The sequence below is a fragment of the Xenopus laevis genome, chromosome 4L (genome assembly GCF_017654675.1).
Source record: "Xenopus laevis strain J_2021 chromosome 4L, Xenopus_laevis_v10.1, whole genome shotgun sequence".
In the NCBI taxonomy this organism is placed as follows: Eukaryota; Metazoa; Chordata; class Amphibia; order Anura; family Pipidae; genus Xenopus; species Xenopus laevis.
The window spans coordinates 91,908,207-91,936,182 of record NC_054377.1 but is presented as its reverse complement, the minus strand read 5'-3'; the positions used below and the strand labels follow the sequence as shown (position 1 = coordinate 91,936,182).

General features: G+C 39.5%; 3 protein-coding genes across 8 annotated transcripts in view; 2 read left to right on the top strand and 1 right to left on the bottom strand.

The window, feature by feature from the left end:
* tut4.L (terminal uridylyl transferase 4 L homeolog) overlaps positions 1 to 5,914 on the top strand; it is a 54,799-nt gene extending 48,885 nt beyond the window's left edge. For 4 of the 5 annotated variants that reach the window (XM_018258434.2, XM_018258431.2, XM_018258436.2 and 1 more), the window contains 5 exons: positions 672 to 832; positions 1,018 to 1,115; positions 1,998 to 2,499; positions 4,175 to 4,336; positions 4,787 to 5,914. In XM_018258434.2, coding sequence (XP_018113923.1) covers positions 672 to 832; positions 1,018 to 1,115; positions 1,998 to 2,499; positions 4,175 to 4,336; positions 4,787 to 4,878 — 1,015 coding nt within the window. In that variant the 3' untranslated portion in view covers positions 4,879 to 5,914. The remainder of the gene's footprint in view (positions 1 to 671; positions 833 to 1,017; positions 1,116 to 1,997; positions 2,500 to 4,174; positions 4,337 to 4,786) is intronic. The other variant, XM_018258435.2, reaches the window with a different exon arrangement.
* A 6,024-nt stretch (positions 5,915 to 11,938) lies between these two features.
* LOC108714318 (pre-mRNA-splicing factor 38A-like) lies at positions 11,939 to 24,831 on the bottom strand. 2 transcript variants are annotated; one of them, XM_041590470.1, is made up of 11 exons: positions 24,623 to 24,756; positions 22,612 to 22,771; positions 22,283 to 22,404; positions 22,109 to 22,194; positions 17,440 to 17,550; positions 17,180 to 17,301; positions 16,471 to 16,580; positions 15,674 to 15,700; positions 13,900 to 14,000; positions 13,756 to 13,804; positions 11,939 to 12,150 (listed from the first exon to the last, which is right to left on the bottom strand). In XM_041590470.1, the coding sequence occupies exons 1-11, from the start codon at positions 24,750 to 24,752 to the stop codon at positions 12,020 to 12,022; spliced, it is 1,149 nt and encodes a 382-aa protein (XP_041446404.1). In that variant the 5' UTR covers positions 24,753 to 24,756; the 3' UTR covers positions 11,939 to 12,019. The 2 variants fall into 2 exon arrangements, with proteins under 2 accessions (XP_041446404.1, XP_018113918.1); XM_018258429.2 differs by lacking the exon at positions 17,180 to 17,301 and having other exon boundaries at positions 24,623 to 24,831.
* A 65-nt stretch (positions 24,832 to 24,896) lies between these two features.
* The window catches only part of orc1.L (origin recognition complex subunit 1 L homeolog), a gene marked incomplete at both ends in the record, with an annotated part of 33,049 nt that continues 29,969 nt past the window's right edge, over positions 24,897 to 27,976 (top strand). The window contains 1 exon segment of the mRNA NM_001088337.1: positions 24,897 to 24,956.

Below are 27,976 nucleotides of genomic sequence, written 5' to 3'. Positions count from 1 at the left end.
GTTCGGGTAGTGGCAATGAAACTAAAATTGTATATTTTAACATTAGTCTTATTCTGCAATATATGTGAATAATAATAACTTGTCTAGGGACATCTCCATTGACACACTAACCATGATAAAAAGAATATTTTAAAGGAAAACTATACCCCTCAAACAATGTAGGTCTCTATAAAAAGATATTGCATAAAACAGCTCATATGTAAAACCCTGTTTCATGTAAATAAACCATAATAATATGCTTTTCTAGTAGTATGTGCCATTGGGTAATCATAAATAGAAAATTGCCATTTTAAAAAATAAGGGCACCCCCCCTGGGATTGTACGATTCACTGTGCACATAAACATACCGACATACCATACATGTTAGGCCACATGAGCCAATTAACAGACAGTTCTGTCTTTTGCTTCAAAACTTCTTCCTGTTACAGTTAGAGTTGCAGTCTTTCTGGTCAGGTGATCTCTGAGGCAGCACACAGACCATCACAAAATGGTGGTTCAAGGCAAAAGATGTAAAAGGGCAAGATTTACTTAAATAAATATTCCAGTTTGATAAGTTTATTTAATATGCCCTTAATATGACATAAACTATCTGTTGCTTAAGTTCATTTTGGGGGTATAGTTTTCCTTTAACTATGAATGCTATGGTTATGCTAACATTTTTCCTTTTTAAGAATCAAAAAGAAAGAGAATGAAAAGGATGATGATAAGGACATAAAGGAAGATGAGCGAGACCCTAGAGAGAAGAGGTGTTTTACTTGTGGGGATGTGGGACATGTGCGAAGAGACTGTCCCGAACACAACCCAGTCCGGCAGAAAAATGGTGGAATTATAGGTAAGATGCAGGAAGATTTGTTAAATTATGTGTCAGTCATATTTCCTTAATCGTAGAAAAGTTATGTCCTATAACCACTCTTTAAAGAAATTAACTCAAGGCAAACAGTGATTGACAGAGGTCTTACAAACCAAGTTCAAAAGGAGTTATCAGCTGTGTAAAAGGGAGTTGTTTTACTCTTTCAGCCCCTCAGATCTTGCAAGGCCTGATTCTACCACAGTCAGTTCTTACACCACTTCAGCAGATTGAACGTCCATGTCGGACCCGACAGGCCTCTGAATCGGTGAGTTGCAAAAGGCGTTCATTTATGAATTCAGATTTGTACTTTTTCAAATCACAAATTTTTTGTTTGGCTTGCTCAAAAAAACAACATTATTCTTCAATTCAAAGGTATTGTTTAGAAAGCCGCTAGTAGCATGGTTACACTAGATTCTATGGTAGATAAGTAGTAGATAATTTTGCCTTTGCAGAAGAGTAGCATCACATGCCTCTTGTACATTTTGAACATATTTAAAAATTTACCATGAAAGGTAAACCTGATGATACATATAGCATTACTTTCTTTTAAAGGGGCACACTCATAAAAATATCTTCTCTCTAACTCCAGTCCTGATTTCTGACTAAGATTTAAGCTATCTTTTTACATTTGCCTCTTGTCACTGTCATCACAGATGCTAACAGAAACTCCATGTTTTTGTGCACTGCAGTTGAAGAGAAAGCCAAATCATGGTTGTTTTAACATGAAAATATGTAATATGCAAACATTCTTTTTGATGCCTCTTATCAGGAATAATGGGGTTGTTGCAGTCCCTGATGTAACTGGACTGTTCCCCTGTATTAAGGCTTTAGGGAACTACATAACCTGAGACAATTGACTTCAACCATATTTGTTGGTAATATAGTTAATACAGTTATATAATGGTGCGGTGGCCTAGATTTTCTCCTGCTGAAATGTTAAATTAAAGCATTGGCTTTGCACACTGCAGAACTGTTAAGTATCTTTTTTTAATATGTTTACAGTAATGATTCACAAAGTGAATTTTCTGTAAGTGCACACTCAACCATGATATGGTGTACATGCCAAAGAGTCTTACCCTAAAATTGTAGTTGGTCATTACTTTCTGCTTCTTTCACTAGTAACTTTGCCTTCTTTTATCCTCTGCAGTCAGAATCCCATCATTCGTCATACTCGCCACAGCCTCAGAATTTACAACAAAATTCCATCAACCAGACACTGCCCTTGCAGACCAAGCTTGACCAGCAACAAACTCCTGCAGCACAGAATCCTCACCAGGTTCAACGGCCCATGTTTAACTTTCCACACTCTCCCCCCACTCGATTTTCTCCTCTGCACAATCTTGGGATTTTCCCCTTTCCCCCACAAATACCTCTTCCCAGCAGCTCATGGCCCATCCGTGCTCAGATGCTGCTCTCATCCTCTGGAAACCCCTCTCACCCTGGTGGTGTCACCTTCCCAGCCAGGTCTGGCAGCAGCAGCAGCCCATCCACTACTAATCAAAGTGCTGTTAACCTGAATGATCCAAGTATCATCTTTGCTCAGCCTGCTGCCAGATCCCTGGGATTCCCAAACTCCACTCACGATGGTCCCTGGCACAGCTCCCAAACTCCCAGCTCTCTGATGAGCAATGGCACAGTGGGTGGAACAGGTAAAACAATAATATTGCTATTTTATTTATCAACACATTATGGTAGGAAAAATGAACAGACAGTATTTTGCACATATACATTTCTTTCTTAAAATGTGTAGAAAGCTCTGTCTTATCGAAAAAAAGCTCTATATAATATGTTTTAATAGCTGTGATAGCTGCCAACCTGCTCTCTTATCTTTAAAGGGATTTTGTCATATAACCACTGATCTGCTTCAGAGTTTGGAAGCCCATGAGGCATTCCAAAATATCTACTTTTTGCAGCACTTTGAGTCACTTGCAGACTGTTCTGACGAGAAGCCTAGTTCTTGCTTGTGAATGTAATATAAAGTGGGCACTGTGAATAACTCCAAGCTAGTATTCCACAAGCACTGTTTCTCCATAGAAACGCTATCCCTAGAATGTAAAAGATGCAGGGGGCACCTACAAGGGGTGTGCAGGGTGATAGCTGAAGCAGAAAAGTGACAAGCTATGATGATGATATCCCTTGAATGGAAGAAGCATTGTTCACTCATAATACTGGAAGAAGAAAACCCTTTCTAATGACATTTCTTCTTTGGATCCAAATTTCTAATGCTACTCAAACCAAAGTTGTATCATGCATATACTCAAAAGAATAATCACTGCATATTTACTGGCCCAATGTTTTACTTGTGTAGTTCTCTGTTTGTACATATGTTTTTAAGATACAAATACAAAAAAGGGGGGTTGTGGTTGCACACCTAAGGCTACATTTTAATACATTTAAATACAATGCAAGTGCTACTGAATCGGCCAGTCAATCAATGCACATTCCCTGATGCCCTGTCTGAGTAATTCAATAAATATGCAAGTGCATGTATTTTAAAAACAGGGTTTTTTAGTTACAAAGTTATGATCATAAAATTGAGAAGCCACCATACCACGTCAAGGTAAACCCCACACGTTGGTCCCTAACTTGTTTACCTCTGGTCATAGTATAAAAGGTATTTTACCTCTCTGCTTAATAGCATTACTTGGAGTAAATATCTCATGTGCCTTGGTTTCAACATGTTGGCTAAATCCTCCCTCCGCCACCTGCTTATGCAGCTTTTTAAGAGGGAGAGACTGCCCAAACCAACGCGCATTTTAGAAAAAATGTGCACACCAGTACCCCTTTTAATTTTGTTTAATCACATAGTAATTTTGCTGTTCTAATTTCTGCCATGTTAGATTTCAGATTCATGTTTTATTTGTTCAGTAATTTCTTGTTCTGCAGTTTTTATCTCTCTAGATTCCTCTTTTTTTTAGCTAGAACTATAGCAGTGCAGTAAATATAACTGATCCTTTCCAGTAAAGGGTCATTTGTAATGATACTTGACTTGAGAGACAATCATTTTTAACCGAAGTCTAGAATCCAGAAGCCATAAAACAAGACAAGGGTGCTGGTAATTTTAGTAAATAATTCTTCACAAACAGTGAAACAACAATACTCTTCCGTTTTTGGGTAAATGTGAACTCCTATGTGGAAAAAACTAGTAGCCCAGAGAGCACATCTGAGAGAGTAGAAGCAAGTTGAATGCAACAGATGCTGCACAAATAGCTGGAGTCATATTAAAGCTTAATAAATATATATTATATGTAATTTGTAATATAAAACATCAAACACTGTGATTGCTATTAGGTTTTAATAGTATTTGCATTTCCTGCCCAACAGATCAAGGATTCCAAGGACATTTTGCTAAGCCATCCACTCCCTGGGAGCACACCACCCCGCCCCACTTCCCCCTGCTCCCACCATCGTGGCCTTACAGGTTGCCCCAGAACTTATTGCCGCAGGGACCTGCCAGCTTTCATTCCAAGACGTATTACCCTCCAGGTAGTATCTTCATAGTTGTGATAACGGTTTCTTTTCATTGTCCTTCCAAAAATATAGAAAACAGTCAGGTTATTAGAGTATTTGTATTTTAAACTGACACAAGGCAATTTATCAGTGGGGCAGTCATTTATATCATCAGGTTGGCAAATAGCCATTGGAAAAAAAGTTTGATCTAAGAACCATTTGCTTACTGCTCATCATGTGTACATTGTAATTCTTCAATTTGGGGAATTGCAGATTTGGGAAGACTACCTCCGAGTAGCCGGGGGCCCAGAATCTCCTCTGCTATGGGTATTTCGATGGTACCCAAAGTTAGTAAACAAATGTACTGTCTGTTGGCCAGATGACGTGTGACACTTGTTACTATTATATTTGTGTGTATTTATGGCTGAATGAGAATATACACCTTACCGTGATCTAATTTTCTATGTAAATTTTTCTATTTTTCAGCTGCCTCGCTGATCCAGAACGGGCCCCAGTTCCCTGTCTTATCTCAAGGGCATCCCCACCTAAATTCAAATTATATACAGCAGAAGAAATGAATCAATGCCATTACAATATGTCGGCCTTTACAGGATCTAGTTTTAAATCAATGTGTTTGACTATTGGATTATTTAACCCTTCTACTGCCCAGGAGCCTGCTGAAACCTTGGATGGCTGCAGGGAATCTAGAGGAGTGAGGGCTTTTAATTTGTATCACTTGTAAATACATTAGTTTTCATTTACTGGAATCATTCCTCTGAGTGATGCTAATTTCTTTTATTTCATTGCCCCATTTTAAGGGGAGCTTTGCGTTTTATCGAGGTATAAAATGTAAAAGAAAAAAAAATCAAAAAAAAAAAAAGAGAGCATTTTTAAAAAATGAAATTAAGTTCTTAATGTTTATTAGCCTTGTTCATTCAGCTGCTTCAAGCTCTCTATAAATGTATATATTTTAGTTAAAAAAGATGATTTAAAAAAAGAAAGGAATGTAATTTTTTAAAAATGACTTTTATTATTTGAGTCTGAAGCAGGGGCCAAAAAATCTTTTAAAAAACACGTTTTTTGTTTTGGTACCAATAGAAGGCTGTTTTATCCGCACATTTACAACGGGGCACATTTACTAAGGGTCAAAGTGAATTTTCGAATTTCGAAGTAATTTTTGGATACTTCGACCATCGAATAGGCCAAATTCGACTTTGATTCGAAGTGAAAAACTTCGACTTCGACACTTCGCCAGCTTAAACCTGCCGAATTGCTGTTTAGCCTATAGGGGACCTCCTATAACCTATCTTGAGTGTTTGGGCAAGTTTTGAGAAATCTAAGGATGTTTGATAAAATCATACGATTAAATCGTTCGATTCGAAGGACTTCATCGTACGATTTTAAAAATCCTTAGACTTCGAATGTCGAGCTACCCTATTCGATGGTCGAATTTCGCAGTTTTTTGCACTTCGAAATTCGAACCTTGATCTGCCCCTATGTGTAACAAAACAATAAAACTTTGAAAAAAAAAAAAAACTTTTTTATTAAAATGAAATTCCAAGCTGCAAAGTATAACATATTTGATAAATTGGTTTCTTCATTTTTAATAAAGCTGAGAATACCAGTGATGTTGTTTATTTTGATTTAAAGAGCCCAGGAAATATATTTTACCTGCAGAAATACAGGCCAGTAACATTAAAGGAGAACTAAAGTGTAACTAAAGAAGTAGCTAGAAATGTTGTACATTATGTTTTGGGCTTCCTTACCAGCCCAAGGCAACCACAGCCCTTTAGCCATAAAGATCTGTGTCTCCAAAGATGCCCCAGTAGCTCCCCATCTTCTTTTCTGCTGGTAAAACACCAGCAAAGGCCGGGGCCGGTATTACAAATTTACCAGCAATGTAGCTGCTGGTAAATTTGTAATACATCAAACAAATGCCCGTGGCCTGCACCCAGCCCAGTAAAAACTTTTTTGCTGCTGGCTAGAGTCCAAACGTGCGCTGTGGCCCCGCCCCCTTTGACGTCACGACTGGCCCAGCCAATCACGTGCCATGGATCCACCCCCTTGTCGTGACCCGCCCCTTTGCAGCCAGGGCCCACCCTTTTATACCCGCCCCCTCCAACAGCCAGTAGAGATTTTTTTAAAAGGTGGTAACCCTATTCAGAGCCTAATGGAGCATATACAGGCATAAAAGGGGGTGAATATATATTATATACAGTATAACCTTGTGTTCAACATGAGTTTAATAAATACAGCTTGCCCTGAAAATACTTTTTGCTTAAAGGGTTTGTAAAGGCAAAAAAATAAAATCCCATTTTTACTTTCTTTAATGAAAAAGAAACCTAGCCCCAATAAAAAAAATCTCTTCGGTGTTTTTTTAAGAAACCTGACTGTATGCAGTGAAATTCCCCCTTCATTCAGGGCCCCCTCCCACCTTACTTCCCAAAACTTGAACAGCTTTGTTTCCCTGTAGAGCAGCCGGCAACCGTGTAGAGACTGGATCCGCAGCTGTCAGAGCAAGTAAATGAAGGGGGAATTCCACTGCATACAGTCAGCTTTCTTAAAAAAAAGGTACAGATTTATTATTGGGAATAGGTTTCTTTTTCAGTTAAATAAAAAATGGAATTTTATTTTTGCCTTTACATTCTCTGTTTCCAACTCCAGCTGCAGGGACAAAGATCAAGGAGCCAGATTTAAACAGATAAACTGGGATTCTATTTGGAGGATTATTTTGCTGCAGCCACTGGTTTTGGAGAGTTGGAGAAAGTTTGTATTAAACAATACAAAAACTATAATACCCACTTTAGATTACATGTCAACACAGGACCCAGTGCAGTCTGCCTATTCTGATTATTAATCAGTCTTGCTGTATCGGCTTCTGGCAGATATTATTTGACTTGTGCTGTTTTGATAATTTATGACAATCCCTAAATTTAAGCCTTCCAATAGAAGCCCATACCACACTGAGCACGTGCATCGTCTTGCAGAGTTATATAACATAGTTACAAGATGGTGACCCCCTGTGGCCAACTTTGAAAGCATAAATCATTTGTTTGATTAGGCTTGTGGTGCAGTAAGTTTGTGTTTATATTTAGTATACAAAATACAGCATTTCTAGCCTTATTCTATTTTATACTTTACTTCCCCTTTAATCAGGTGTACAATGAGGCTGGGACCACAAAATTCACAAAGACAAATACAAGAGGTCCTCTGCGCTCAACCCATTATCAATATATTCAGGACATTGAAACATTTTGTGCCTGAAGCTACTAAAAATGCCTTGCCCTTTAAACAAAACAGGGATTGTTTGTCCATATATTGCAATATATTTAAGCTGGCCAACTACGTCAAAGTCATCCCCGATATGGCCAGTCCTATGCTCAACTTGCATTGATTCTATTGCTTCATTATACATTTTATGAAGGGACTAAGCTTTACCTGCAACGTACTTGCTGCTTTCAAAGTAAAACTCCCTAACGCACGCGCGCACACACACACACACACACACATTAATTTGACACCTCCTGTGTTATAGGATGTATACCTTTAATAAAAATACAGTTTCTTACCAATGCAGGCCTTGAATACCCTTTGCTATATGAAAGGTACTGGGAATTTCTCTGACCCAGTACCTTCACCTACTGGGATCTGGGGATGCACAGACAGGTGGCCCCACTAGGAACAAATCACAGTAAAAAAATTACCTTTATATAATTGAAGGAAAATGGCAAAATGCAATCACACAACAGTAATTTAAACCTTTGCCCTGAGGTACCTATGTGGTCTTTCAACTCCTGACAATCTTTACCCAGGGCACAGTCCCACAGTGTCTCACAGAAGTATGTAAAATTCAGGCCAGGCTCCAAAACTCATCGGAGTCAAGCCTCTTTCACAGGAATCCATCAATGGCAGCATCTTTACTTTCTCTGCTGGGGCTCCAGACAAACTACCAAATGATTTTCGGGGTCCCGATATTCCGGAGCCCACCAAGGGCCTCACCACCCATGTGGCATCTCTCTATATCCTGGGGTCTCAGCTGCAATAGCCCAAGCCAAAAACAAATCACTCCATCCTGACGTTAATAGAGAAGAACTGAACACAGACAGCTCAACTTTATAAAGAAATGACTCAACAGAGGCACCTTCAGGCCAAATCTGCCAGGACACACTGCACTGGGGAAAAGTACTCACCCCTCTTCCCATATCCAATCTAGGTCCAACACTTAGCTGGCCACAGCAGGGGATTTCCAACCATGTGGGATTTTCAGACCATAGGGGAACTTAACCCTATGGGTAATAATAAAACAATAGGTTGAACTTGATCCCAGCTAAGATATAATAAATCTGTATCGTATAGTAGACTTAAGAAATGAAGATCTAAATTATGGAAAGATCTGTTATCTGGAAAACCCTGGGTCCAGAGCATCTGTATACCAGATTGCCCATTGGGCAATTGTGAATTTTGCTCATTTTGAGGTGATGGTAGTACGGCAGAAAACTGACAAAAATGGTGCTTCAAATGAGTCACTTACACAGCACCATGTAACGTTGCATCTCTTTGTAATTTTCGTAGATCCATACTGGAGCTTAGTGGCCTACCTGTCTTCATGAGTGGGAGTCCACCCCTCTATAGACAGTCAATGTGCACTATCTATGCAGTGTCGTTTTCTGCATGGCAGCCATATTTCCGGGAGGGGGGCAAAGTCATCAATGTAAAACAACCAGTTTTCTAGACTAAAGCCTGAATACAATAACTAGGTGCCAAGTTAGTTGGAAATCAAAAATGTGCTGCAGTATACCTAACACAGTCACAAGTTCAATTCTTTATGAAAACCATTTGACTTATGTGGCTATCCAAGCAGGATCTAATAACGGCCAAAAAGCCCACTATATGATTTATGAGACAGACCTGGGCTGCAAACAAAGGGCCCTCCTAATTGGACCCTAGCAATCAGATTGCTGAAATTGAAACAGGAGAGCTGCTCAAACGATAAACAATGAAATTCAATTGCAAGTGCTAAATGTTAATTTTTTTTTTTTTAATTTACTTTATTTTTATTCTGAACAAAACCTGGATGGCCACAAAATACTTCAGATAAATAGTTCATTCTTGGTATTTTTATGATGCTATCACATTTTCACAGCACTTTACAGAGATTGTACATCATTCCATGCCCCAGTGGAGCTGAATCGAAAGACCCTACAGAGATGACAATCTGGAGAAGTTTCTTGTCACAGGATCTTTTATGCAGCTCTGGGAAAGTGGGAGTGGCCTAATAAAAGAGGCGTGGTCTAGCATGTCATCAGTAATGGCATCATTGTGCATGCCCACATCTAAAACTGTCCCTTTCCCCATTGTAAAATTGCTCACCATACATGCAGCTGTTAAATCAGGTAATTCCGGGAGAGCCCCTATTACATTCACTATGTTGAGCTTCTAGCAGGAACCAATGACCTGCCTGTGTAGTTTTAGAGAGTGGAAGGATGCCCACCTAATTACAGGGAAAATTTACAATTGATCTCCTTACAGTACCCATGCAGGAATCGGACTCTAAATCCAAGTGCTGCATGTAAGCCACCAAATACAGTTTTCAGCTTGCCTGCCAAGCCACAATGCAATACCCTATTTCTGACAAATCACGGACTCCTAGAAGCTGACAATGAACAGCCATGGAAGGCCCTTATGTTACACCCCAATGAGTGTTTCTATCCAATTGTTATCTTATTTATTGCTGTGTTTTAAGTAGCAGGCACTCTTTATTTCATCATTTGCACAGATTTATAGACATTTGGCAGCTGGTGCAGGTTATACTTTGTAACAACTGGAAGGCGTAAATAAAAGGAGATTTTGTGTACTCACTGTTAAATCTCTTTCTCTTCAGTCACTTGGGGGGCACAGGGACAGTGGGGTACAGCTGGCACCACTAGGAGGCAGGACACAATAAAAAAATAGAAAAACTAATCTCTCCTCCTCCTGCTATACCCCTCCTCTGTAGGCTGAGACTCTCAGTTCGTACCAAAGGAGAAACAGGAGGTAATTAACAATAAAATGGAAAACTGATAACTAATTATAAGAAGAACAGATGGTTGAGTCAACCAAGTCTGAAGCCAAGAGATGGCCTCTATCCAGGGAGGGAAGCCCTGTGTCCCCCAAGCGACTGAAGAGAAAGAGATTTAACGGTGAGTACACAAAATCTACTTTTCTCTAAGTCTGCTTGGGGGACACAGGGACAGTGGGGACGTACCAAAGTGTCCCATGAAAATAGGGCGGGAAGTAGAAGACTACGTGGAAATAGCCACTGCAGGCTGAAGAACCTTCCTGCTGTAGCGGGTGTTAGAAGCAAGGTGACAAACTGTTCAATGTTGGTAAGGTATGGATTGAAGTCCACGTTGCAGCCTTGAACAATTGTTGCGCTGAGGCTTGGTTTCGAAAAGCCCAGGACGCACTCATTCCTCTGGTGGAATGTGCCCTGATTGAATCTGGGGGAACTTGGCTCTGTGCTGAATACGCTCTCTGGCTGGCCTGTTTAATCCAGCGGGATATGGTAGTCTTATTAGCTGGAGTGCCCCAGAGAGGGCCTGAGGGAAGGATGAACAAGGAATCTGATTTACGGTTGTCCTCAACCTAGTGCAGGTAAAACTTGAGGGCCCTAACAGGGTCGAGAGAGTGAAGTGCTGCCTCTTTCGCGTTGTAAGGAAAAATAAAGGCAAAATAAAAATAAATTACTCCTGAATGCAGGAAACAGTCCTAACCTCCTGAGGACACAACAAAACTGTGAGTCTCTGCCTACAGAGAAGGGGTATAGCAGGAGAAAGAGGGATTCATTTTCTATTTTTTTTTGTGTCCTGCCTCCTAGTGGTGCCAGCTATACCCCACTGTCCCTGTGTCCCCCAAGCAGACAGAGAAATATGTAGTTTCTCATTCTATGCACAGGGTTGCTATTTGCCTGGGATTTGACTGGCTAGCTGATAAATCATCAGCTAGGGCTGGTATTACAATTTCAATAAGTAATGTACTAGCCTGTAAATTTGTAATACTTTTCTGCCTTTCCTGGCTCTCTTCCCTGCTTGATTACCTCTAATAAAGACCCAGCCTCTGCTCTGCCCGTTTCCCCCACTCCATGATGTCATCTCCACCCCTCCCAACCCAAAGCCTGGCATAATGCTACTGAAAAAAAAATATGGCAACCGTATTGATGACTTTTCTGCCCTAGCTCCAGCAGGTTATATTTCTGCAGCTCCAGCAGGTTGTATTTAAGCAGAAGCTAGAGGGCCACAGGTTTAACTTCCCTTCCAGGACTAGCACTTCTTTAAAAGGGACACAGACCCGTTGTACTTTCCCAGAGTGCCCAACTGCCATCTTTTTACCTGTTTCAAGGCAGCCACTGCGTTGATCCAAGCTGGGTGCATATAGAGTACAGAAATGACCAAAGAAGGTTTCTTATTGTCCATAGGAAATCTCAGAGTGGTGCAGACAAGAAAATGGTTGCTGCACTATCTGAATGTACTTCCCAGTGAGTTTTCCTTGTCTTGCCTATCTGCCATCTTAAGTTCCAGTCATTTGATCCAGCAATGACTGACAGTGAGGCAGAGGTATCTTGTGATAGGCGCAAGTGGTACACAAAAAAAACCTACAACATCAAATATGTAATTTATTTATAAAATTAAAACAAAAATAAGAAGACAAATCATTGATTAGCATTCCAAAATGTTTATGGTTCTAAAAGCTAAAAAAAACAAAAAAAAACTTCAAGTTATATACAAAAAAACATTTCTTGATTGGAAGAAGTCCACGACTAAGCATCTTGTTACTCATTCCCTCTTCTGCTCTTCTTATGACTTTTCTTTGACCTATATGGAGAAAAATCACTTAATGCATTGCATTTGCACTTTAGACAATGTTTATACAGACAAGTTCCTTAATGCACTGTATATGATAATTTAATTAAAGGAAAACTATACCCCCAAAATGAATACTTAAGCAACAGATAGTTTATATCAAATTGAATGACATATTAAAGAATCTTACCAAACTGGAATATATATTTACATAAATATTGCCCTTTTACATCTCTTGCCTTGAACCACCATTTCGTGACTCTATCTGTGCTGCCTCAGAGATCACCTGACCAGAAATACTACAACACTAACTGTAACAGGAAGAAGTGAGGAAGCAAAAAGCAGAACTCTGTCTGTTAATTGGCTCATGTGACCTAACATGTGGTTTGTATGTGTGCACAGTGAATCTTACGATCTCAGGGCCAACTTACACGTTTAGCCAACGTGTAATTAGCATATTTTTCTATGTGAATGTTTGGCATTTTTATTTATGATTTCATCTGGGTGGTTATTAATTCCTCAAGTCAAACATTTGGGTTTTATTCATAATAGAAAATTGGGGGTGGGGAGGGGGGAGACATTAATTAAGGGATTCTGTCATGGGGAAAAAAATGTGTTCAAAACACAGCATTTAATAGTGCTGCTCCAGCAGGATTCTGCACTTCAATCTATTTCTCAAAAGAGCAAACAGATGACTGAACTGTAAACTTCAGTCACTCATTACTACTGTACTGCAAGTTGGAGTGATATCACCCCCCCAGCAGCCAAACAACAGAACAATGGGAAGGTAACCAGATAGCAGCTCCCTAATACAAGATAACAGCTGCCTGGTAGATCTAAGAACAGCACTCAATAGTTAAAAATCCAGGTCCCACTGAGACACATTCAGTTACATTGAGTAGGAGAAACAACAGCCTGCCAGAAAGCAGTTCCATCCTAAAGTGCTGGCTCTTTCTGAAAGCACATGACCAGGCAAAATGACCTAAGATGGCTGCCTACACACCAATATTACAACTAAAAAATACACTTGCTGGTTCAGGAATTAAATTTAATACCGTGGAGTGAATTATTTGCAGTGTAAACAGTGTAATTTAGAATTAAAAACGACATCATAAAAATCATGACAGAATCCCTTTGATAACACTTGCTTTTTTCACAGAATCACAAAAAGGCACCAGGTAGTAAGTGGTACCAAACAAATACAAATTAATAACAGGTAAGCAAACACTCTGCTGTTGCTCTGTTCAGCTTAACATGCATTAAAAGGAGATGCAAAAGTAAATTGACCACAAACACTGATTTTTTTCTGTTCACACTGTTGCACTATAGACCCCTGAAACTGTGGAAATTTCTTAAAGACCCACGTTAATAATATAAGTGACAAGGATCTACCCCAAGGTTGTAACAGAAAATACAGTTTTACTGATCTGATTTTTCTTGTACCAGAAGGGACACAAAATGATTACAGACAGTATGAAATTACCAATGGCCTTCAGACTGATTCCTGCAAAACCTATCATTAACAGGACAAACACCTCTTTACTAGAAGCATTTGTTGACATACAATTTTGAAGACATTGGTTATTTAGAAAGCTTGTATATGTGTATAGAGTTTACCTCTCAGGTGACTTGGAGTGACTTCTGTGTCTGTGACTTCGATGATGTCCTTTTGGGAAAAAAAAAAGGAAAATAATTGTAATATTTGTTCCATCGCATTGTTAAAAAAAAATCTTCAAACATTCAATGTTTAAGGAATCATACCTGGAGATTTGGATTTTGATCTGTGTCGTCTCTCTCTAGACCTACTGCGATGACGTCTCGGGCTTTTGCTCCTGTGTCTTTCCCGACGAGATGGAGAAGGACTATGAAAGCAAAAAAGGTAAATAATAATGAACACCTGCACTTCTTAGCCAAAATAAAAGCTATGTGGCACAAAGTAATCCACAAGTAGTTCCGACAAGATGCAACTCTTGACAAATAAAAACTAGTTACAGCTCACAATGATGCAATTTATTTAAACAAGAAGTGCTATGTGGGCCACCTGCTGTTCTAAGTGCCCAGTCTCCAAGCCTACAGCATAGATGTGAAGCCTATATATATTGCAGATTTAGTAACTATCTTTATAAGCAAACACAGCTTATTAAGTTTGCAGCTGATCAAAGTGCCATTACTTAAAGGAGAATTCAACACTAAAGTTAAAAAAACCCTACCCCACAAAAATCCCCCTCCCTCCTACCTAAGTGTTACCCCGGGCAAATGCCCCATATGTTTTACTTACCCCTCGGAGCAGATTCAGGCATTGGAGTTCACAGGCGCCATCTTGAGCCGCTTTGGAAGAGACCGGCGCTTAAGCAATTTTTGAGAGTTTCAACGCATGCGCAGTTGTCGCGAAACAGAAAATTGCTCCAACCGCGCATGCACCAACATGCTGGTCGCATTCCGAAGAGAAGAAGATGGCACCCGTGAATTCCGATGCCTGAATCTGCATCGAGGGGTAAGTAAAACGTTAGTGGCATTTGCCTGGGGTAACACTTAGGTTGAGGGGAGGGGGGTTAGGGTTTTTTTAAGTTTAGGGTTGAATTCTCCTTTGCAGCCCATGCAGATTTATCTGCACTTTGCCTTTTATTAAGTCATAGACTGATTTATGCAAATAATTCAACATTTTGGGCAAATTCTGAATTCACTGCACAAGTCAGCATGTGGTTTAATAAAAGGCAAAGTGCCAGAAGATCTATGCGAGTGCTGCTCTCATAGTCTCTGCATTCTGGTACATGGCGTTTGCATCCAGGAAATCAATGGACACCGTAAGAAATATAGTTCCAGTGAGGATACTAAAAACATTTCTCTCAACACAGATGGGGTACTAAAACAGAACGAAAAATAAAAAATAAATAAATTAAAAAAGAAAATGAGTTTTAATTTCTTCGTATACTAGCACTGGAAATAGCACAGCTCTATAATGTACTTTGAGATGAGCTTCTGTAGAGGGACACGTTATGATGCTCCATTCCTGCTATACTGTGCTGTCTGTCTCTAGACAAATATTCTGGCATTACCCATTTACGTCAGGAAATTAAATTAATGTTATAGAGATGCATGGGTCACACTGTCAATCCAGAACTACCCCTCCCCCAACCTCTAGTGACATCAGATACGGGGTAGAGCAGAAGTGGGTGTCGCAAAAGTTTTGTCTTGCTCAGCACTTTCCATCTGCAGATTGTCATCATGTGTGTAATGACAGTTGGATTCCAGTTCTGTTAATGTGCACACATGGGCTTGCCAGTGGAGAAAACACAGCATGTGCTATGAAGCTTTCAAATCAATTCAAGCTACAATAAGTTGTATATATATATTTGTATTAATGTCAAATAGTGAGACTGAAGCGTATATTGATGACTTTAACACAGAAGTTTTCCCAACTTTTTCATATACTTTCCCATTAAACAACACAAATTGCATGTGGAGAGAAAATTATTTCAGAACATTTTAAATTAAGAAGATTTTTAAGGTGTAAATAAGAGATTTTTTAAATTACCTCCTCCTTTTAGGAGAGCGACTGCGTCTGAAATAAGAAAAATACACAAATTAAAAGGCTGTAGTATATGTATAATACATCAGGTAAGCTCAAGTCTAAAACATTTAACATTTAGTTTTTTTACACATTATTTGTAATGAACATTCCCAAAACTAAATACAATTATAAGGTAGATGCCTTAACATACTAAAAAGGAGAATTTCTCTTTAAAGGGATACTGTCATGGGAAAAAAATTTTTTCCAAACGCATCAGTTAATAGTGCTGTTCCAGCAGAATTCTGCACTGAAACCTATTTCTTAAAAGAGCAAACAGATTTTTTTATATTTAATTTTGAAATCTGACCAGGGGCTAGACATATTGTCAGTTTCCCAGCTGCCCCAAGTCATGTGACTTGGGCTCTAAAACTTCAGTCACTCTTTACTGCTGTACTGCAAATTTGAGTGATCATCCCCCCCTCCCTTTCTTCCCCAACAACAGAACTAAAATAAATACACTTGCTGGCGCAGGAATGAAATTTTATATTGTAGAGTGAATTATTTGCAGTGTAAAAAGTGTAATCTAGAAATAAAAACTACACCATAAAAATCATGACAGAATCCCTTTAAGTAGCACTGACTTGTTATACTAGCGGCAAAAGGATAATGGGAAGATCTGCACATACTGGAATGAGATAATGGGACCAAATATCACTAATTACAGCCATTTGTCCATATAAAATATATTTCTGGGGGCAATGGCTTAGGTACTTTTGATGCCATCTCCAACCTCTAGTACACAAACACTGCCACTCACTTACCTTCTCGGTGAATGGCTGCGGCTTCTTCTGTAACGGGGAGAAGGAGATCTACGTGGCCTGTCAAGGTCTCTGTAGCTTCTTCTGTGATGTTCTGGAGAGGGAACTCTACCCTATAACAGCAAGAAAAAACAGGATTCTTATGCTTAAGAAATTGGAAATGCAATGGATACATAGACTGGATACTATTTGGCCTGGAGGGCTTAACAGAGATTATACCCCAGCAGCATTTATTTAAAATGTATTAGGTATGTAGTCCTGTTTAGAATGGTGTATAAAACAAATGTATGACTTGGTAATTTGTCTATAATTTTGTTCTATTTTTTCAAAGGAATATGATCTACATTGAACACCCTGAGTGTCGGTACCAACTGGAGCATACAATGAAGTGTCTCATGTACAGTGCTGAGTACTGTCTGTGACATGGGTACCACAGGATGTCGCAGGCATATATAGGTCAATTCCAATCTCTGAGTCCAGTTTGACTTACTGAAAGATGTTATTGTTATGTTACAACTTTGTGTCATTTTTATATTTGTGCACAATGATATTGCTATTATACTTTGTTGCAACTTTGATGGTAAAGATGGTTTTGGGCACATTGTCACTAGTCACTTTATTACAATATCTACTGATCCTTGACAATCCTGGACTCAATTATTATGAAATTTGGGTTAATGAGAAGAGAAACATGGACTGGATGAACTTTGACCTGTGGGGTGAGAGGTGGGGCTCTGCCTCTCTTTCACTATTTATGGTTGTCACATGTAATACACCATTAGGCTTGACAAAGGGCCCAGTAGAGGCCCGGAACGTTGCCACTTTGCTTGTGACCTAAAAAAACACGAAAAAGGATTCAATTGCATCAGTTGTGCCACAGGTTTTTGTTTTGTTTGCATATTATTTTGTAAAAGTCACACCTAAGTCTGCTGTGCTTCAAAAAAAAAAAAAAAAGACCATCACTATTTATACCTTTTCATCATCATCCTCTTCCTCTTCACTGGACTCCACATCATCCATGTCTTCTTCCAATGCACTGACTCGTGGATCCAACTGTTCGGTTTCTTCCAGAACAAAGCGTTTCTAAGGAACACACATATGACAAACTATAAACTAAGATGTGTAAAACAAAAAAATATATATTTAGTAAATTTTATGAAAATGTAATAAGCAAAAGTCACAGCACTCCTACAGTACATTTCCCTGACAAGTTTGTATCTTGAAGGCATAGCTATGGTAACGGTCATTATTATCATGTATTACTATGAACCAAGGGGGAAATATGTGTTTCATGAAATGTTACTAGCCATTAAAGGAGAACTAAAGAAGCAGGGCACCTTCTGTAATGGGGTTCTGTACCAGTCCAAGGAAACCCCCAGCACCCTTGAAGGTGCCTCCAGTAGCTCCCACAGTAACTCTGTGCCATAATATATATCTATCTATCTATCTATCTATCTATATATATATATATATATATATATATATATATATATATATATATAAAAAATTTAAATTTATTTATTTTTACAAACACACACACACACTAAAAGGCCGATTAGTAATTAATTTGAATTCTCATTACATGGCAGCTTATAAAATCAGTGCAATTAGCTTCATAATTTACTAGTCAGCCTTGTATCATCTGCGTCTGTCAGGCCAGCCTCATTTTCTGCTTGATAATTTGCGACAATCCCTATACATTACAATTATCAAGGGTCGAATTTCGCATTCATGTGAGTTTTTTTTTTTTTAACTCACATGAATTCGAATTAACTCGAAATTTTAATATTTGATTATTTATTTAAAAAGAAAAATCGACAGACCCTGCACATAGGACTTGGAGGCTGAGCCCTTACTGGCTGAAGGTCCCTAGCGTGGTAGGGGAATCCACTGACTCTGTCACGCAGTATTGGAGTGTAAATCATGGTTCTGTGAATCCCTCGACTGCCTGGGAGGCTTTTAAGGCAGTCTCTCGTGGTACTCTGATGGCTGCAGTTGCCAGGGCTAGAAACACTACTAAAGAGTCTCTACAACTCCTAGAATCAGCAGTTACCCAAACCGAATCTGTATATATTGACAATCCCTCGCCACGGACGCATGGGGAATTTGCTGCTGCTCTTCGGCGTCTCAATTTGCATAGGTTAGAACTGACTAAAAAGCAACTTCTACACGCCACCAGCACTACATTTGCATATGGTGATAAAAATGGCAAACCCTTAGCTTTTCCTGGCCAATCCCCCTAATGGTACTTCTGCTATTCCCAGGATACTATCCTCAACAGGGGCCATGTTGACCTCCCCATCTGACATAGCCTTGGAATTCAGTAAATTTTACTCCTCTCTCTACACCTCTACTGCGCATTATTCCACTGATGATCTTCATGATTATCTTAATAGGATCCCCATTCCAAATATTTCACCTCAGCAGGCGAGGTACATGGACTCCCCGATTTCTCCTCTTGAGATTGCAGAGGCCATTTTATCCTTCCCCTCTGGCAAATCCCCAGGTCCGGATGGCTTTGTTATAGAGTGGTACCGTATTCATTTGCGTGAAATAGTCCCCAAATTGCATGAAACCCTGATGTATGCCTTTGAAAGTTTTTCTCTCCCTAAAACGTTCTCAGACGCGACAATTGTAGTGATCCCCAAACCGGGGAAGGACCCCACGCTGTGTTCCTCTTATAGACCTATCTCACTACTCAACATGGAAGTTAAAATTCTTGCAAAAGTCTTAGCTAAGCGTCTTGTTAAAGTGGTAACTACGGTAGTGGAACCAGATCAGACCGGCTTTATGCCTTCTAAATCAACCAGCTTTAACCTGAGACGTTTGTTTCTTAACTTACAACTAAATCATGAAAATGTGGGTTCCAGGCTGGTGGTTTCGTTGGACACGGCTAAGGCATTTGACTCAGTGGAATGGCCCTATTTATGGGAGGTTGTGACTAGAATGGGTTTTGGCCCTTGCTTTATAAAATGGCTTAAGTTGATGTACAGTGAACCAAAGGCATCCATCAGGGTTAATGGCATTACTTCTATACCATTTTGCCTTACCAGAGGTACTCGTCAGGGGTGCCCCCTCTCCCCGCTCATATTTGCGCTGGCAATTGAACCTATGGCCATAGCAATTAGGCACTCTCCCCGGGTCCGGGGTCTCATCTACAAAACAATTGAAGAGAAGATCTCATTGTATGCAGATGATACGCTCCTGTACTTAGCAGACCCACACGAATCACTCACTTCTGTGCTTGGGATTGTCAAACAATTTGGTTCGTTCTCGGGCCTCCAAATTAACTGGGACAAGTCCCTACTATTCCCCCTTGACGGACAACTCCCGATAGAGATGGCCCCGGACTGTAACCTTAAGGTGACGGACAATTTTAAGTACCTAGGGATAACAGTGCATAAAGATCCGACATTATTTTTGCAGCATAACTTATACTCCTTACATCGCAAATTTAGGGACACGCTTGCACACTGGACCAAACTCCCTCTCACGCTAATTGGAAGAATTAATATTTGCAAAATGATTTATCTTCCTAAATTTCTTTATATACTGAGTAATACCCCCTGCCACATACCCAAGAAAGCATTGCTTGATATTGATCGAACACAATCTGAATTTATTTGGGGAAACAAAACGCCCACACTGTCCAGAGCCACCCTCAATGCTCCACGAGCTCATCTAGGACTGACCTCTCCCAATTATGAACTATACTATCTTGCCTCCCAGGCCTCGCATGCAGCTGGTTGGAAAGTGTTTGACGCTGATAACCAGGCATCCATAATTGAGGCGCTGTATCTTACCTCTGTGGAAAGTTTGCACAATGCTTTATATAGAACCCGAAAGGATCTTGGCCCTTTATTGCCTGTAATGGATGCCGCTAAGAGAGCCTGGGATGCAATTGTGCAAACCACAAAAGCTGATACCTCTCTGTCTCCAGACTCGCCTTTATGGGGTAATAGTAACTATTCGCACCTAGCTGCCTTCTCAGAAGTGGGGACGTGGACTAAATTTGGTCTGAAGCGGCTATCACAAGTATACACAGATGGGACTCTTCACACACTCCCTCAATTGCGCCAGATTCTCTCTCTGCCTGACCTGTCTGAATTCCGATACAACCAGATTAGCCATCTTTGCTCAGCACAGTTCCCAACCCCCCCCCTACATCTACAATGTACAGGGATAGAACAATTGATAGCCCAGCCCACTAAGGTCAAACTATTATCTAATACCTATAAGCACTTAATTTCTAACAGATATGATCCCAGACCCAGGGTGAAATATAAGTGGGAGAGTAGTGGGGTTCGTGTTGACCCAGATGATTGGGAAGAAATCATAGACAATTTATATGTGCCGTTGGTGAGTGTGAGAGATAGGCTTATACAGTTTAGGATTATACATCAAACATACCTCACTCCCCAGAAACTATTTACAATGGGAAGGTTGGCCTCGCCTGGTTGCCCAAGGTGTGGTGCCCCTGTTGCTACTTTTATACATCTACTGTGGGATTGCCCGGTGATACTTAGATACTGGAGGGCAATTGTGAACTTTATGGCTACCGAACTGGAGCTTCCCCAGATACTTAACCCGGCTACCTGTCTTTTGGGTCTTCTTGACTCCGTGGTTCCTAGAGTAAGCACTAGGTGTCTGATGCGGTTGCTTTTCTTTTACGCAAAAAAAGTTGTTGCCCTTCACTGGATGGGCCCTTCACCACCGACTCTGAATAGATGGATTGGACTGATTAATTCACAATTGGAACTGTACAAGCTCACTTACTTAGCACGTGGATGTCCTAAAAAATTCGAGAATATTTGGAATACATGGCTTGAGTCGCCAGCCACCTCGACTGACCGATGATTTCAGCCACTTCTCTTCTCCCCTGTCCTTTCTTCTTTCCTCCTTTTCTACCTAACTTTCTTTCCTTCTAATTTTTGTTCTGTTGTAAAATGCAATAAAAATCAACCTTTAAAAAAAAAAAAAAGAAAAATCGAATATGGAAAACTCGAACAAATTTTACCGACTTGTACACTCGAATCGCATTGATTATAATTCGACCAAACTGAAATCGAGTTTTTTCTCTGAAAAAAACCTTGAATGTCAGGAAGGCTGCAAACCTCTTCAAATTGGTCACTGGACCTCTTCCATTAACTTATTACAGGAATTCTGCAGGTTTTAGGTGGCGAATAGTCGAATTCTTAAAGGGCCAGATTTTGATAAATCTCAAAAATCAAATTTCTAAAAAAAAAAAAAAATCGAGTTTGGTAATTCCTTAGTCGAATTTAGTTTTGACCATAAAATAAAATAGAAAACTCGAATTTTCAATTTGACCCTTAATCAATCTGCCCGAGTTTCTCAACAGCTGCACAGAGCACACCGAGCATGCACATGTCACTAACGCTTTAAAAAGAAAATCCAATATGTGGAGCTCCTGTGGAATACTATAGAGACAGTGAAGCAAGTTCAGTATATAAATACTGCACTTCTTGCCATATTAATTTTTCGGGTTTAGTTCTCCTTTAAATGCCACTACAAACAATGTTAACACTATATTGTTAGCTCTGTAAGAAAACTTCAGTGCCCACTGTGCCAATAAAGGCAAGAAGAAAAAAAAAAAAGTGTAGTTGGGAACTAATATACGTACCTGTAACCTCGGTAGTATGACATCACAGACACGCTCCTCGTGTAGTAGCTGATCTATGAACTCATCCACATGCATCAATTCAAATTCTGTAGTAAAGAACATCATTTCCCCATTACAATTTACACAGACCATCAATCCCAGGGAAGTCAGCATTAAGACAGTTTAGGAATTTACCTCCATCCCTGTTTTGAACTTTAACTTTTCTGTAATCATTATACAGTGGCTCCAGGTATTTGTAGCAGTCAGTGGCAATGCCGGTTAATCGCATGTAAAGGGCACCCAAAGCTCGCACATACCTGCAGAAAATAAAAAGGAGGTTTTGAATTTTGACAGTAAACTTTATGTTATCATTTGTCCATCTGCTCCCTCAGTCGAACGTTCAGTGCAGGGCACATGAGATCTCCCCCCCCATTCTATCACGTGAGATTTACATGTGGCATTCTTCCTTCAAGGCAAAACCTAATTTGGGACTGTTGGGTTAACGGATTAAATATAACACTCACTTGAAGTCTTCATTCTTTATGAATTCCACAATGATGTCTTTTTCTGGCTGGATCTGCAGCATCTTCAAGGTCAAGCAGAGGAAAGGGGTTGGTTTTATGTTTCCACCATAAACACCTCCAACATATTTAAGTTCCATGGCCTTATCAACCATCAACTCAGCTAAAAAAAATAAAAAATAACATGCAATCACAAGTATACAAATACCTTTTTTCTTATTGAAGTGATCTCTAAAACAATATAAGAAAGCACACTACTTAAATTCAAACAAATTCTGAACATTTCATAAGTTAGGTAGGACAGCACAGACAATTAGCCCTTATAAGATGTGCAGTAAAACTTTTAACTACTAAAGATCTACCTGCTAATCATAGCTTCATGGCATGTATCAAAGTTGTATGATATTTAACTATTATTAATTACTATGCCTTCATAGTCATAATACTCATTAATGCCATCCTTTATTTATATAGCACCAATAATTCTAGGTGGCATATAAACCAAATTAATATAGATTGCATTAAGAGTGTACTTGAGTCTCAATATAGATATGTGCCCATAAAAATACTCAAAATTTGAATTTTCAGATTCGACCCTTGATAAATCTGCCCATTAATGTCTTCTACTACTACTGCTCTGCATTGTACACTTTTTCCCCAATAAAATGTATTTTCCCCCCAGTGTAATTACACTCATTTTATTTTGCTGATAATAAAACCCCCTGCCCTTAGCAATGATTTACAGTTTAGTAGTTGTATATCTCTTTTCAAAATTACCAAAGTTGAATTTATAAGAATGTAACAGGCTAAAATCACAGCATCAGCTCAGTTTGGCACTGTATTTAGAAATTACCCCTGCAATTATAATAACTGATCACTTAGCAGTAAGAGTATTTTTAAAGGGAAGTGGTTTTGTACATTTAATTGATGCAATTCAGCTTTCCATACAACACCGCAGGAAAGGGGGGGTTTCAGCTTGGACCCCAAGACTATTGGCAAGGGTATAAAAGCAGCACTTTTCTTGACCTTGAGACCAATTCTGTACCAGACAAGTATCATACAGCAGTTGTTTGTTAAAGGAGAACATGGCTAAAAATACCACATTTTATAGACTTTATAGCTGAAAGTTCAGTTTGTCAATAGCAGCAATGATCCAGGACTTCAAAATTGTCACAGGGGGGTCACCATCTTGGAAAGTGTCTGCGACACTCACATGTTCAGTGGACTGAGCTGAGCTTAGAGGTTGTCACAAGTCAAGCAGAAAATTGGCCTGTCATAAAAGCTGATGCTACAAGGCGGATTATTAAATTCTGAAGTTAGTTGCACTGGTTTCTGAGCTGCCATGTAGTAATTATATGTATTAATTAATAATCCGCCTTATATTGTGACATTTATATTCTATGTGTACTGTATATTGTGAGTGGGTCCCTAAGCTCAGTAAGTGACAGCAGCACAGAGCATGTGCAGTGAATCAGTAGAAAAGAAGATGGGGAGCTACTGGGGCATCTTTGGAGACACAGATCTTTATTGCTAAAGGACTGTGGTTGCCTTTGGCTGGTACAGATTTCCAAAACATAATGTACAACATTACTAGCCCACTTCTTTAGTTAAGCTTTAGTTCTCCTTTAAAATTACTTTAATGTGTCAACATTAACCATATAGGTGCAAGGGTGTCAAAAACCTCCATTCCATTGTCCAAAATAGTATTCCAGGGTCTGAATACCTTGATATTCTGTTTCGAAAGAATATCTAATTGGTTACTACCTCTAGGCAATTTGTGCGCCTTTGATTAGATACCTATTATTTGGCTACTTATGAGTAATAATAACGAATACTAATCGCCAAGCTACTAAAATGTATTATTAAATAGAAAGCGGCAGATCTTACAAAAAGCATGGATCTTGTATGGGTTTGAAAAAGCACATTTGTAAACAAGAAAACACTATGAATGATCAATAGTCTTCGGAGATAATCAACTTGCACATTAATGGTGTCGCTCATAATCTATTTTTACCTGTCAGCCCAAAACATTCTTCCTTCCAATACTTCGATTCATATATGCGTGTCCTGATAATTTTCTCTACCAAGTACTGTGGGTTGGTCCCATGCACACTATGAGCGTCTTTCACAGTTCGATTCGCCATCTTTCCACAGACTGAGAACACACGAACATCCGGCGCATCCCAAGTACGTCATCGACCCGGCAGAGGCTTCTTACTGCAGTCACTCCCGCGCCAGGTAGTGACATCACTGACTGGCGGGAAAAAGTATTCCAGTTCTAAGCATAGGAGATCTGTGCAGCTGCTGAGTGTGTGAGCAGGACGTACCAAACCGAGCGAAGTGACAGGGTGAGCGGCGATGGTGTGCCCGAGGCATCGAGTATCTTTATGTAATTTATTGGACTTCTCGTCCGTTTGCTTGTAATTTGTTTGTGCTGAGCAAAGAGTTGGAACTTCTATCCCATCTGTCTAACTGGATGCGTCTGGCTGCTGCGTAGGATAGTCACAACTTTTTCAAAAGATTTAAATTTGCCCTCCCCTGTGGGTGCTGACAGTTACAATGAATAGAAGCAAATCACGTGCCTTAAAATATTTTTCTGGCACTGTCAGTTTTGTTTTAATTATGATGATGTAAATGACCTTTAGCCTAGCTATGTTGTGTTTAACCACAGATTTATACCAATTATCCTGACAGATAAGTGACCACTGCCTTTAGTTAATAATTATCCTAAAACATTACAAAACATTAAGAATCGGTTCTTAGGGTAAGGTCCACTGGGCGATTTGGGGAGATTTAGTCGCCTGGCGACTAATCGCCTTGTCTTTGCGGCGACCAATCTCCCCAAATGCCTTACCTCTGTCTTGCGTTGGCTAAAACAAAAAATCACCTGCAGCATGGCACACGCGCCGATTTGTACTCCGGTTTCCTCGCGAGGCGACTTCAGAATACGAAGCGTCGCGTGTGCCATGCCGCAGGCGATTTTTCATTTTAGTCAGCGCAAGACAGAAGAAAGGCATTTGGGGAGATTGGTCGCCGCAAAGACAAGGCGATTAGTCGCCAGGCGACAAAATCTCCCCAAATCACCCAGTGTGACCTTACCCTTAGGATGTACTTTTGTTTTTGTGGGTAATACACATTTAAGCACAGGCAACAAAATGTATGTTTATTCCTGTTGTCCAGGAGTGCCCCTCATTGAATTTGGGGCTAGTTGCTAACATTTTAACCCCCCTTCCAAGAAATTAGAAAATTCTTATGCAACAAAACTAAAAAAAAAACAAAAAAAAAAAACCTACCTCTCAACAAAACAGGAAAAGGTGGAAAGCTGAGGCTGTTGGGAGTATGTGTCCTCAATCTTTTTAATTTGATCTCCTATGACAAAATCATGCCTAAAGTGAGTAAATAGAAGGGAAATGGTGTTGTCATTTAAAATTATAACATACTTGGATACCCTTCAGGAAACCCTTCTCTGTCTGTTATAATTCAAAGACGTTGCAGTCTGATGTCTATTTGCTATAGCCAAAGAATCATTGAAGAAAACAGGCCTTACTGCAGAGATTTCAATTTGTATGTGAATTTTATTGTGCCAATATACGCTACATGTTTCCAGCTGTACACTTGACAATAGTGGCAACCCCAAAACGTGTAGTGTATGTTGGCACAACAAAATTCACATGCGGATGAAATCTCTGCAGTAAGGCCTGTTTTCTTCAATGACTATTTGGCTGTTGTCAAATAACAGGACTAAAGGGAAGTTCACCTTAAATTTACACTTAATGTAAACAATGGCATTCAAAGGCAATTTGCTCTTGATGGTTTTTGGATTATTTAACATTTTTCATTATGTGCTCTCCAGTTTGGCATTGAAACTGTTATCTAGTTGGTAGGCTCACCCACTTTAGAAACGTTAATGATCCAATTTGCCCATGGAGGATGTTCTCTCTTCTTGTGGTGTCAATTTTTAGGGTGCTAGTTGAGGTGCCAAAATAGAAACATTGAGTAGGGCTTTGGGGATTTATTTGAGCCATTAAAAAGTGGACCTGTCACCCAGACCCAAAAAGCTGTAGAATAAGTCCTTTTCAAATTAAACATGAAATCCAATTTCTATTTTTTATGAAAGCATTCATAGCAGATGTAAACTTATTTAAAAAATCTATGCCTTAGCCATAGAGGCGGGGCAGTGAGTTGCCTTCACTTTCCATTCAGAACTTCCTAGATGTCATTGCTCTCCATACATTCCCCCGTTCTCTTAACAATTTAATTGTGTAGCCAGTGCATGGGGATGGACATCAGGTCCCCCATTCTGGTGCACAAACAAGATTCTGAGATGATGCAAGGCTTTCCTTAATAAGTGTCCACAAAATGGCTCCTGACTGCTTGATATAATTATGAATTCCCAGACTGAAGGAAACAAGATTTAAATAATTTAAACAGTGTAATTAAAGTTCATTTTGCTTAACAAATATGATAAAATAGGATTTTGAATATTTTTTTTTGCTGATGGGTCCCCTTTAAAGGACTTTGTGCCACCTTTACGCTACACCTTAACCAGGTACTTTATGCGAATGTGCAAGGAGTTGAAGTCAATTTGATGAGTATTCTGCAGCTATGATATTCTTAATCTTTTAGGCTTTATAACAGTAAAAATGTTTTCTTGTATAGGCTCTGTGGTGAATGCTCTGTATATTATGGGAATATTGTATACCTGACAACTTTAAAATTGATGAGCTATTACATGACACCACCTGGGTGCATGTCATGGATAGTGTGCACAATCCTCCCAGTAGGAGCCACCCTCACAGGTCTTATAAATGTATAGTTGCTTTATTAGAAATACACTAACGTTTCGGCTGTGTCACAGCCTTTGTCAAAGTTATATACGCCATTCCAAACTACCCCTATATACACCGTAAATGGCGTGAAATTCAAAATCCCCGTCCCCTGATGACGTGTCCCACAACCAGCCCATACTGCCATGTAGTGTATACAATTCGTTAAATTGATCAATTAACTGATCTCTTTTTAAATAAAAAATTTTTCTTAATTAAAATCCATATTACTCTATTTGACCGACCTATCAGGGCTTCCCCTTACAGGTAAAGCGGCACTACCTCAATCGTGAAGACACACGCTGCCCCTGAATCAAAACCCCTCCATCCGTGTCGGCACCACGGTCACCCTGTCAGAAAGAAGCTGACCTTTGTGCCGTGTAGAATGCAATAGTGTGAAAAATGTAAATACCGCTGTGAAGCAATCTAGTGCCTCAAGTGTTACTATAAAGTAGTAACCAATTATCACAGAAACAGTGTCCACTCATATCCATAATTATATCACCGCTGAAAGAATCACATGCAACTGTCATGTGATAGAA

Coding starts and splice junctions, on each gene's coding strand:
- LOC108714318 (XM_041590470.1), bottom strand. CDS start 24,752: ATGGCGAATCGAACTGTGAAAGACGCTCATAGTGTGCATGGGACCAAC. Junction 14,001..15,673: donor CGCTCTCCTAAAAGGAGGAG/GTAATTTAAAAA, acceptor TTGCTTTCATAG/TCCTTCTCCATCTCGTCGGG. Junction 13,805..13,899: donor ATCAAAATCCAAATCTCCAG/GTATGATTCCTT, acceptor TTTTCCCAAAAG/GACATCATCGAAGTCACAGA.